This window comes from Ochotona princeps, chromosome 19, assembly GCF_030435755.1.
Source record: "Ochotona princeps isolate mOchPri1 chromosome 19, mOchPri1.hap1, whole genome shotgun sequence".
In the NCBI taxonomy this organism is placed as follows: domain Eukaryota; kingdom Metazoa; phylum Chordata; class Mammalia; order Lagomorpha; family Ochotonidae; genus Ochotona; species Ochotona princeps.
The window spans coordinates 23,303,878-23,316,698 of record NC_080850.1 but is presented as its reverse complement, the minus strand read 5'-3'; the positions used below and the strand labels follow the sequence as shown (position 1 = coordinate 23,316,698).

The window sequence follows — 12,821 nt, the reverse complement described above, 5'->3', positions numbered from 1 at the left end:
ATTTCTCTGCTCTCCCTCCCCATTTCCAAGTATCATAGGGCCTTACAAGTATATTAGGTTTTACAATTCTTTGATGTAGATCATAAGTAATCTGACTCATATCGATTTTTGGTTCATTGGTCACTTAGCTATGTGGGGCTTTTTTAAAAAAAAAAAATTAATGATTTTCAGTGCTCTTCATATATTCTTCCCATGAGTTTGGGTGGGTTGTTTGTTTTTAAGAGAAAGTGATAGTACCTTGAGGTAGCAGATGGAGTGACTGGACTGAGGGTATGAAGGGAGATGTGAGGGATCTGCCTTGGGAGAAGGGTTGATACATGGAACAGTTCAGGGGCCTGGATGGAGCCCTGGTGGGCTTCCAGTGGCAAAGGGAAGTGTGTCCTAATCCATGATGAACGTGAATGAAGGTGAAGATTGTTCCATTTGGTTGGAGGAGGGAGTATGAGTGAGGCAGGCACTATTAAAGAAAATGATTTGGGGGGTCAGCACTATGACATACTAAGAGGCTAAGGTTCCACCTGTGGTGCCAGCATCCTATGGGGGTATCAGTTTGAGTCTTGGATGCTCCGCTTCCAATCCAATTTCATGCTATGGCCTGGGAAAGCAGCAGAGTTAGGACTCAAGTCCTTGTGCCCCTGCACGCATGTGGGAGACTTGGAGGAAGCTTCTCTGGCTTCGGATCAGGTCAACTCCAGCCATTGTGTCCATTTGGGCAGTGAACCATCAGGTGGAAGCTCCCTCTAGCTCTTCTTTCCTTCTTGCTAACTCTCTAAAAAAAAAATTTGAATGTTAGCTGGCTGTTTGAGCGGGAGTTTCACTCTGTTGAAACAGGGCAGTGGGAAGGGGAGAGACAAAGGGGGAAACCACTCAAGAGTTTCCACACGTCCCGGTACCCAGGGCTCCTATGGTCTTAATAGCCTCTGGCCCCATATAATCATGACTAGGAACACACACTGTGGCTGCCAGGTGACTCTTTGGCAGCCATTTGTTCATTCATTTTTGTAGCTAACACCTACTGAGTGCCTGCTGTGGGCCAGGCTTTCACTTCTACAAGGCAGCATGTAAAATGTCCAGCAATTCTGAATTTGCATCTCTTACTGCCCAGGTCAGTAAACATGCTGGAAAGTGGGACAGTGATTTTGAAGATGACCTGTAGTATAGCACTGCACCCAGGCCTGGCGCACCAGGGAGCAAGGATCCATGCTGTGTTGGCAAGAGGATGAGGAAGGAGCTTCTGTTGCAAAGGCATTTGTCTGAGAAGAATCTGTTCTTAATATTGCAGAACCTTGTTCTTCATCTGTAATCCCTTGGTATATAAATCCCTTGAATCTGGAAGCCATAAAGAATTAAAGCAGATACAGTTTTTTTGTATATGTATATACATATATATATAATTATAAACAAATATATTTATATATTTAAATTTTTATTTTTTTAAAGGCAGAATTACGGGGATGGTGGAGAGAAGCAGAAGGAGAGATCTTCTATCTGCTGGTTCACTCTGCAAATGGTTACAGTGACTGTGGCTAGGCCACAAATGAGGAACATCCATTTGGATCTCCCCTGGGGTGACAGAGGCAAAAAGCACTTGGACTACCTTTCACTGCTTTCCCAGGGTCATGAGCAGTGAGCTGGATTGGGAGCAAAGTAGCTAAATTTGGACTGATGCTCCTCCGGGATGGCAGCATTGCTTAACTTGCTGCACCTCAGTTGGTGGCTTAACCTGCTGTTCACAATGCTAGCCCCTAAAGACAGGCACTTTAAGTGGTGCAAATACTTGTTTATTTATCAAAACTAGCATTTATAATCTGTTGCATTACAAACACTATGCTAAGTACTTTACTTGCAGCATCTTATTTAGTGTGCACAACAGCTTAAGGGACAGGAGAGTACTAGTATTTTTATCTGCTATCTCATGATTGAATTGCCTTGGGTCCTTGTGTACAGCTGTCAACTGTCATATCCAGAACTAAAGTCAAGCTGTGTTAACCTTCATACACACCCATGGTGAATAAAATCTGATAAATGTGTGTGTGTGGATATTTTAGAGAAACTGAACCCAAGGGAGCATCAGCCTTTAGTCATTACTGATAAGGACCCCAGGTTTTCATGAATTTAGCCTGAAGCTGGCACTTCCTGCTGTGTGTTTAATTGATCCTTTCTCTTTCCAGGAAGCGAGCACACCACTCCCAGATGGGCTGAGTGCCACGGAGCCCCTGAGTGCAGCCCAGAGGGAGATCCAGCGCCAGTCCACACTGCAGCTGCTGCGCAAAGTTGTGCAGATCCCTGAGAATGAGTCAGAGCTGGCTGAGGTCTTTGCTTTGATTCATGAACTCAATAACTCTCGACTTATCCTGTCCAACGTGAGTGAAGAAACAGTCACCATCGAGCAGACCTCTTGGTCGAATTATTATGAGTCTCCGTCCACACAGTGCCTTCTCTGTGGCAGCCCGTTATTCAAAGGGGGACAGAAGTAAGTACTCTTTTCTTTGCTGCTGGCTGCCGCATCCCTCTTAGCTTGTGAGCTGTGAAGTGATTCTTCACTCTCTCTAGACCTCCTTTACCTTTATAGTTGCTAAAAATACAGTAATGGTATCATTTCTGCTGACAGTTAGCATGAGTTTAGGATTCAGAAATGAGAGTTATGGTCATCATAGGGACATTACTGTGGACTACATTCAAACAAAGTGGAAACTCCCACCTAAAAAAAATCATAGAATCCAAATCCAGCACCTTTTGCTTGTGTTAAAAGTCGTGAGAGTTCTGTCATTGATTGCTGGGTCCTGGAACTGGATATAGAGGTTGAGTCTTTTTGTTGGTGATGGTTTTGGTTTTAGCTCTGTGGCAGGACCCCAGGAGTGCTGGCTGCTGACAGCCAATCGGCTGCAGATGGTGACTGCCCAGGTGAAGATGTGTCTGAACCCCCACTGTCTGGCCCTGCACAGCTTCATGGACATCTACACAGGTGGGTGCCCACCTTCTTCTGCCTCAGAGCACCACAGTGAGCAGACATGGGAACTACCCCTGTGCTCGGTAGTCTTTGAGCACTAGACCTCCCTGGGGCTGCAGAGGAAGAGGGGCTCCTCTGTCTGAGTCTCAGCCTCCAGAGGGGATGGTTGTCCTTATCCGGGATCTTGAAACCACAGTTGGAAGATGGTGGCACTTCTGCCGAACTCCAGCACCATGATGTGGGATGCAAGTGTGTGCCAGGCTCAATGCTTGCTCCTACCTGACGATTTTTAAAGGGATGTGTGTTTATTATGAACAGTCCTACAGTAATGAACTCTTTATTTTTTCTGGACAACTGCTGATGCTGAAAAAATGTGACTTCTGCTCTTTACCCTTCATGCCACGGCATTTGTCAACATAGAGCGTTTTCTCAAACACTGTATACTAACGATTGCAAGAGTTTTAATCCAGGATTTTAGATGGACTGAGTGTTGAAGATGAAAAATGTTTGCTGTTTGCTTTCTATCTCTTAGTAGTGCTTTACTCTGAATTCATGTTTTCAGTAAGCCTTAAATTGCCAGTTTGAGTTTGTACTGTTATTTTATGCTCTTGTTAACAGCAAATAAGACTGCATATTTCCCTGCAGCCATTATGTTTGAACTAGTCCTCAAGTGTCTCATTAAATACATTTTTACACTTAGTTACAGTAAGGCTTACTTTGTTGTACAGTTTGCAGAGTCCTGACAGTTGCACTAAACTGTGTAACTCCACCACACTTACAGAACAGTTCAATCACCATAACGCAGTCTCTTGTATCATGCTTTACTGACAAACCTGCCCCAACCTTGGACAACTCTTTGATCCCTTCTTCAACCCTGCAGTGTTTTTCTCTCTAGAATGGCTTGCAGATACAGTAATAGTATGTAGCCTTTTGAATCTGCATATTCCGGGAAGCAAAATCCTTAGTGATTCATCCATGGTTTTGTATTTGTCAATGATTTATTCCTTGTTATTGCTGAATAGTTTGCCACTGTGTGAGTGTGCCCGTGTATGTATCACCCATTAATACATGAGTAAATGCTTTTTTGCACTGCTACCAGATTTTGGCAAATATAATAGAGCTGGTACAAACATCCATGTATGGACTTCTGCGTGAATGTAAGTTTGCATTTCTCTTGTAAATGCATACTTACGAGTCACATTGCTGAGTCATATAGCAAGTATATCTTATTTATCCATCTATTTATTTAAAGACTATTTTATTGGAAAGTCAGATATATAGAAAGGAGAAAAGACAGAGGAAGATTTTTCCATCTGCAAGTTAACTCAAGTGGCAGCAATGGCTGGAGCTCAGCCAATCAGAAGCCAGGAGCCTCTTCCAGGTCTCCCATGCAGGTGCAGGGTCACAAGGTCTTGGACTGTCCCTGACTGCTTTCCAAGGCAACAAGCAGGGAGCTGGATGGGAAGTGAGGCGGCCAGGACACAAACTGGCACCGATATGGGATCCTGGCACATGCAAGGTGAGGACTTTAGACACTAGCCTGTTGTGCTGGGCCCATTTTTTTTTTATTTATTAAAAGCAAGTGTTCCAGTGGTATTTTTTTAATAAGATTTGTGGGCCTCTTGCGGCAGCCTAGCAGCCAAGGTCCTCACCTTGCATGTGCCGGGATCCCATACGGGTACCAGTTCTAAACCCAGCAGCCCTGTTTCCCATCCAGCTCACTGCTTGTGGCCTGGCAAAGCAGTAGAGGATCACCCAAAGCTTTGGGACCCTGCACCCATGTGGAAGAAGCTCCTGCCTTCAGATCGGCGCAGCTCCAGCTGTTGTGACCACTTGGGGAGTAAACCAATAGAAGGAAGATCTCTCTGTCTCTCCTCCTCTCCGTGTATCTGACTTTCCAATAAAAATAAATCTTTTTTAAAAATAGTAAGTTTTTTTTTTTTTTTTTTTTTTTTTTTTTGAGAGAGAGAGAGATTTACCCAGAGGAGAGAGAGGAATCTTCCATCTTCTGGTTCACTCCCCAAGTGGCCACAGCAACTGGAGCTGAGTCAATCCAAAGCCAAGAGCTTCTTTTGGATCTGCCATGCAGCCGCAGGGGCCTGAGGACTGTGTTGTACTTCGCTGCTTTCCCAGGCCGTAAGTAGGGAAGTGGAGCAGTCTAAACTAGAACTGGCACATGTATAGGATGCTGGTGCTGCAAGGTGGAGGATTAGCTTGTTGCCACTATGCCAGCCCCATGCAAATTTTTAATGTTACAAAACCATTACCAAACCATTTTACCACAGTGGCTACACCATTTTGCATTCCTTCTACCAACATGTGAGAGTTCTAGTATGCTTTGCCTGTTTTCACTCTGTATTTCCTTTTGGTGCTGCTGGTTTTTAGCCATTCTAATAAGAATATACAGTTGTCTTGTTGAGGTTTTAATTTTTCTTAGTGACTAGTGATAAATGTATGTCTACATGTCATCTCAGCAGTTATCTTTTAGGCTTTTGTATGATAGCTTTTTGGACACAGGTTTTCGTTAACATTTTTTGTGTAACCAGAACTTTGTTCTGTGTGGTCTCAGCTCTTGTGCACCTGTTTAGAAACTAGCTTTTCGTAGTCCTCGCTATCCTTCTTTACAAGGAACATATATTCCAAATTTTGCTTTTGTGCAAATTTGTGTATTTTGGACAAGTGTAAAGTTGCCCTCTTGTAGTAAATTATGTTTAAATTCCTCTGGTTATTTGATTTTGGGATTTGGGATGGGGTGATGACCCTTTGCTACAGCTCCAGAACATGCCTCGGCTAAAGGTCTCCGTGCTTTTCTCCTGGTTTCCTTGTGTAAGAGGTGAAGGAGCCACACTTCCCATCCTGAGGACAGAACTGGTTGGCGCGGGCAGAGGAGAGATGTTGTATTGGGAGGAGAGAAGGTGCTGTGCTACATGTTAGCTTACTGCATTGGGATTACAACTTTTTGTCAGGATATGTTAGGGCTTTCTGTAAAGACACGATTTGCTCTTTTATAAACACAGCCTCATTTAAATCCCTGTGCCTCTGTTGCTGAGCATTGAGATGATGTTCTGCTTTGCGCCTCTGCTGAGTGTTCCACTGAATTTCCTTGTTGCCTTTACCAGGTCTCTTTAATGTGGGGAACAAGCTGCTGGTGAGCCTAGACTTGCTTTTTGCAATCCGAAACCAAATCAAGCTGGGAGAGGACCCCAGAGTGTCCATCAGCCTTGTGTTGAAGTCGGTGCAGGAGCAGACAGGTAACAATTATCTTTTTTATCCTTCTACACTACTGGTCCGATACTTCCTTGGAAGTTTCCATGGTTGAGTTCAATTGGAAGAGTCATTTGAGGGAGGAGACTGATACTTTGAAAATTGTTGACTCGTTAAAGCACTCTTCCTTTAGTGCTTCACAGCTGCTTTGCTAACTTTGAAAGGTGCGAGCCTTTCCATGCATCTAAAGAGTGGTTTACAGCAGACTTTTAGAGCACATCCTTAAGTATAGGTAGGTTCATTGTGAATACATCACTTGCAGGTATCTGTTCCCAGTTGCACAATTCATGCTTAGAGTATCCAGAAGATAGTATTGCCTTCGCTGTTCTTGCCTCCCTAGTCCACCCCTGCAAGCTCGCACTCATCTGCATGCTGTGAGGACAGACAGGGCAGAGTGAAGGAGGTGCTGGTGCACACACCTGCCTTTGGGCTCTGTCCCTTTAGTGGCACTGTGACTTGGAGATGGTTACTCTGTGCTCTGATTCTCCAGGTGCCAGCTGAAGATAATAATGCTTTCTGAAAGTTCGTGAAAATTTAATGTAAGAATTCGATGAGAATGTTCCGAGCACTCAGCTCAGCAGATCCCCTGTGGCGCTAACACAGCCAGCCAGCACTGACTGGCCCTCCCAGCAAGCTGCCCGCTGAGCGCTCGAAGGCCAGCTGAGTTAGGGCTCTGGCGTGTCTTCAGTAGGGAAGCATTCCTCTAAGGTTTCTGTTCTAGCCAGCCTGTTCCTAGTGGCTTCAGTTTGCTTTATGTGACCTCCTGTGTGCTCTTGCTTTCTTTTTTTTTTTTTTTTCCAGAGAAGACCCTGACCTCAGAGATGCTGGGCCAGCTGCAGGAGCTGCTGTGCAATGGCTATTGGGCTTTTGAGTGCCTCACTGTCCGAGACTACAATGACATGATCTGTGGCATCTGTGGGGTAGCCCCCACGGTGGAAATGGCTCAGAGGAGCGAAGAGACGGTATTGGCTCTGAAGAGCATGGAGGTTAGCACTGCTCAACCACCCCACTGTGGCCAGCTTGCATGCTGTCTGTTGTGGTAGCTACCTTCTTGCCTGGTATCCCCCGGGGCAGTCTTCCCAAGGCAAGACAAGTGGCTTTTTCTGGCACAACCCAGTGTTTCAGTTACCCAATAAACAGATTCGTTGAACAAGCACTAGAGGCACTTCAGACACTTGGGAGTAGCAGTCACAAGGCCAGAGTTCCCGTGCCTATGGGGCTCACGTTCTCCTTTGGGGGAGACCAGAAACACATGCGAAAGGAGTGCATGCTATGAGGCTCTGTCAGGTGGAGGGATGATACCTGCTTGTTTCAGGTGGTCAGGGATGATCCCTGGGAAGGTGCACTTGAGTAGAGATGTGAAAGCTCTGTCAGCTTTGGGGAGGAACATTGTAGCCAGAATCAGGTCTGATGGGGATGAGCTTGTGGCTGGAGTGTGGGACAAGGATAGAGGGGCGTTTGCCGTCCAGATGCCGTGGAAGGTCGCACCTCCATTGCATCCCATGGGCCATTTGAAGGACTTGAATGGAGTGAAATGGAGAAGATGGAAGAAATGAGTAACCTCAGCATTGAACTAAAAATGTTTTCATGCAGGTTATATCAAAATCAGATGGTTTCAGTGATAGTTATAAGATATTCAAGATACGTATGATTCCAGTCACAGAATAGCAAAAACAGATGTATTGCTTCAACTCATTACATAATTTAGAATATAAACCAAATTGGATCAGATAGTGCAAATTACAGCATATAAATGCCCAAGTTGGGCCAAGCGTGATCACTTAGCAACTAAATCCTCTCCTTACACGTGCCAGGATGCCATGAGTGCTGGTTCGTGTCCTGGCTACTCCACTTCCCTTCCAGTCTCCTGGTTGTGGCCTGAGAAAGCAGTAGACGATAGCCCAAAGCCTTGGGACCTTGCACTCCCATGGGAGACCTGGAAGAAACCCCTGGCTCCTGGCTTTTAATCAGCTCAGCCCTGGCTGTTGCAACCACTTGGGGAGTGAACCAGTGGATGGAAGATCTTTGTTTCTGTGAAATCTGCCTTTCCAATAAAGATAAATAAATCTTTTAAAATAAAAGTAAATGAATAAATGCCCAAGACATAATAGTAAATGAGTCCTAACAATGAGGAAAGTAGTGAATCCTAACCAAGTTTATTGCACAAAGGCAAGCTGGCAGCAACATTAGGAAGTGTACAGTTACAACTCACTACTAAACTGATTAAAGGAGAACACTCAGGGCTGTTTCATTAGGTGAACAACAAAAGGCTTTCAGTATGACTGGATGCCCTGAGGAAAGTAACTATCTTCTTGAATCCTGTAGAGGGTTAAGAAAAAATCCCATGGATTAGTATGCCCTGCCATCATGCCGAAAGGGCCGGCCTGCACTGGGGGTGGAGTGCCCCCTTGATGGGCCAGGAGTTGCATTGAGCCCTGGAGACTCCATCTCAGAAGTCACTGTAGGGAACAGGAGGACTAGGGAAGGAAATGGCTCTGGGCAGCAGACCCATGGCTCACAAACTCACCATGGTGAAGAACCTCTGGAGAGTGGCTTTGGTGTATCTGGCCTGCCCACCTAAGCATGTTGGAGATTTAATGTAGATTTTTGCTATATTCTTCTGAGTTAAAAACCTTTAAAAACCACATATGCTGATGAAATCCTAATTTCTTGTGTGTAACAAGGCATACGTGTGAAAACACATGCACACATTGTCCTGTGTGCCTTTTAAGTACTGCTTGTAGATAAAATGAGACATGTAAATCTTGTTCATGTGTACCTTTGCTTTTGTGTGTTGTCTCCTGCAGAGGCTGTTTACAGATCCACATCTATAAATACGTAACCAGGACAGGACTCATTGGGCATTTTCTCACAGATGCCAGTCACTGAGTGCTCTACTGTGAGACCTAGGTCTCACAACAGCCCTGTGAGGTTTTTTACAGATATATGCAGGCACTGAAGCTTGGGGAGCTTGCACAGGACCAACCAAGCAGAGCTGGTGCTGGAATTTGCCTTCCTCCAGCTGGCAGCTGCCTCTGGGGCTGCCTTCAAAGCACTCCCTTACTCACAGTACCTCCTGAGACTGATCTCTCGGTTTGCCAATTACATCTGGCCACAGAGAGCTTTGGATTTTCAGGATAGACAGAGGCCACTTCCCCCACAGAAGTCACATCTTCTAGTGCTGCCTGACACCTCTGTCCCAATCAAAGCCCCTCTGCCACGGAGTGGAGCCACATTCCTTTCTCTCAGCATGGGTCTTCCTTAGCCGGCTCACATTTCTTTCTTTTTTTTTTTTTTTTTTTTTTTTTTTACAGATTTATTTATTTGTTTTATTACAAAGTCAGATATACAGAGAGGAGGAGAGACAGAGACGAAGATCTTCCATCCGATGATTCACTCCCCAAGTGAGCCGCAACGGGCCGGTGCGTGCTGATCCGAAGCCGGGAACCAGGAACCTCTTCCAGGTCTCCCACACGGGTGCAGGGTCCCAATGCATTGGGCCGTCCTTGACTGCTTTCCCAGGCCACAAGCAGGGAGCTGGATGGGAAGTGGAGCTGCCGGGATTAGAACTGGCGCCCATATGGGATCCCGGGGCGTTCAAGGCGAGGACTTTAGCCACTAGGCCACGTCACCTGGCCCCGGCTCGCATTTCTTGTCCTCTTGCTCCTTGAGGGGATGATAAGCTCAGTTGGCCCCCTCTTGGGGTGGCGTTGTGGTTAGAGAAGTGCACCATGTGCCCATAGGAGGCACAGAGCCTTGCAGAGAAAAAAAGGGAGATGCCTTTGTGTAGAGCAGTGGTTCTCAGACATCAGTGGATTTAAGAAACATGCAGGGCGGTGGCTCTTAGTGCCTGTCTGCTGATTGCTCCTTCAGATGTCCACAACATCAGAAGTAGGCCAGGCCTCCAGGTCTCCCATGTGGGTATCAGGGACCAACCTGCTTGAACTCAGACCTGCTGCCTCCCAGGGTATGACGTTAGCAAGAACCAGAATCAAGAGCAGAGAGAGCCAGGCACTCTGATAGGCAGACATCCCTTGTGGCATCCTAAGCACCAGGCCAAATACTCACCCCTGCTCCTCAAACTGCTTGGTGTGGAAGACTTTGTGGACCCTACCCACAGTGTTTGATTCTGTAGGTCTGGATGATCGGAAAGAATTTGGATTTTTAGCACATATGCTGGTGGTGTTCATGCTGCTAGTCCAGGAACTGAAAAGGAAAACTACTACTTAAGGAAATTTTTTATTCTTTTTGTTTTGTTTGTATTAAAGGAAAAGACATAAAGGAAAAGAGAGAGATGGGCTTTCTGTCTGCTGGTTCACTCCACCGTATAGCTACAAGTGGGATCCTGGAACTCCATCCAGGTCTTCCATTTGAATGGCAGGGCCCAAGTCCATAATCTGCTGCTGCTTTCTCAGCAGATTAGCAGAGAGCTGGATTTGAAAGGAGCAGACAAGCCTCAAACCAGTGCTTTCATATGGGATGCTCATATTGCAGGCAGTAGCCTAATCCACTGCACCACAACATCAACCCAGAAAATTGTTTTAAATGAAAAATTAGAATTGAACTCCATAGAGACTGACATATAGCTCAGGTATTTGCATTTATAATAAATAACCCCAAACTAAGGCAGTGGTGAGGTAGTGAAATTATGGTTACACTTCAAGGACCCTGAAAGAGGGCCAGTAAGGAAAAGGGACCAGCCACAGTGCTGAGTGCCTGAAATAGATAATGCTACCTGGAGTAGAGGAGCTGGCTATGTGTGGACACAGTCCAGGGGAACTTGGAAGGAGGTAAGGAAATTCCAGGGCCTTGAAAAATGTGAGTGGAATTCCCTTAGGTAGTGTTCTGGCTATTCTTGCCAGGAGATTGAGGACTGGGTTTGGGCACAGACCTTCTGCTCATGTCCTTGGTCTGTACCTTTGTAATTTTATTCCAGACTCCTCTGCCTTAACAGCTAGGAAGTGTCTGGCATCCCTAACAAATAAACAAGTAGTATTTCCCCTTTCCTTGCAGCACAGGAAAGATGGCCTGTATAAAGGTGAATGATGTGATTATAGAAGCAGAAGGGGGGCCCGGCGGCCGTGGCCTAGCAGCTAAAGTCCTCGCCTTGAATGCCCCGGGATCCCATAGGGGCGCTGGTTCTAATTCCGGCAGCTCCACTTCCCATCCAGCTCCCTGCTTGTGGCCTGGGAAAGCAGTCGAGGACGGCCCAATGCATTGGGACCCTGCACCTGTGTGGGAGACCTGGAAGAGGTTCCTGGTTCCCGGCTTCAGATCGGCGCAGCACTGGCCATTGCGGGCTCACTTGGGGAGTGAATCATCAGATGGAAGATCTTTCTCTCCTCCTCTCTGTATATCTGACTTTGTAATAAAAAATAAATAAATCTTAAAAAGCAGAAGGGACCCAAGGCCCGTCCGAGTCTGGCAGACTCCTATGGTATGGCAGGAAGAAGAGTGGCAGCAGGACTGGTTTTGGTTTTCCCTGTGTCTGAGATGGTGACTCAAATAGTGTGGCTTTTGTATTTTTATCTTTATCTTTCAGTTTACTTGGCCTGAATTCTTGGGCTCCAGTGAGGTAAACATGGAAGACTTTTGGACCACAATGGAAACAGAGGTGATAGAGCAGGTGGCATTTCCTGCCAGCATCCCCATCACCAAGTTTGATGCCTCTGTTATCGCCCCCTTCTTCCCACCACTCATGAGAGGAGCTGTGGTTGTCAACACTGAAAAAGACAAAAACTTGGATGTGCAGCCAGTAACTGGTAAGGCCTGCTAGTGGCTGATAGAGGTCATGGAGGGGCTCAGCCAGTAGTCTAGGATAATGCCCCAGCAAGAGGGCTCCTTGGGAAAAGATAATGTCAGTCAGTGACAAAATTGCCTAGAGTCTTGGTGCAGCTTTCAGGAGCCAGTAGCCATTCTGTAGGACGGACGCACAGCTGGCTGTGCACTTATGGGCAACACTGCACTGGGTGGCTAAACCCTATAGAAGCTGCTGCTAAGGCTACAGTCCAAGACTCATTGCTAAAGAGGTGAGGGCCAAGAAGTCGGCCTTCAGAGTGAGTCTTTGCACATGGTTAGGACGTTACATGCTGAGAACAGGCTGCTGACAAAAGTTCCCATCTGGCTGCTTAGTGGCTGTCTTTGACTAGGGTTCATTTAATGTTTGCATGGCAAACATGATTTTTAGTTCTTTCAGTTATTTGACAGACAACACTCCTGTCTGCTGGTGTCCTCCCTAAATGTCTAGAACAGTTGGGACTGGGGCTGGAGCAAGCTCCTAGGAGCACAGTCCACATCTCCCATGTGAGTGGCAGGAATCCAGTTATTTGACCACCACTGCTGCCTTTTTGGGTCTCCATTGGTGGGAAGGGAGTCAGGAGCTCGACACTGAGGCCAGATACTGTGGTGTGGATGTAGGCATCTGAACCCCTGGCCAAATGCCTGCTGCCTCACCCCAGTCCCACTTTTTTTTTTTTTTTAAACTGCAGCTCACAGTGAGAAATGCATTGTTTCATGTCCCAGAATGGTATATATATGCGCATGTATGTGTATATTGATATCTGTAAGTGAAAAACTTCATAAAAACACTTTCTCCATTAATTGTAAT

At 46.1% G+C, this 12,821-nt stretch overlaps 1 protein-coding gene across 2 annotated transcripts in view; it reads left to right on the top strand.

Annotated features, from left to right (window-relative positions):
• Positions 1–12,821, top strand: part of HMGXB3 (HMG-box containing 3) — a 64,242-nt gene that overhangs the window by 47,094 nt on the left and 4,327 nt on the right. For both annotated transcript variants that reach the window (XM_058677668.1, XM_058677669.1), the window contains exons 12-16: positions 2,172–2,473; positions 2,838–2,965; positions 6,070–6,201; positions 7,016–7,200; positions 11,757–11,976. In XM_058677668.1, the coding sequence (XP_058533651.1) occupies positions 2,172–2,473; positions 2,838–2,965; positions 6,070–6,201; positions 7,016–7,200; positions 11,757–11,976 (967 nt within the window). The remainder of the gene's footprint in view (positions 1–2,171; positions 2,474–2,837; positions 2,966–6,069; positions 6,202–7,015; positions 7,201–11,756; positions 11,977–12,821) is intronic.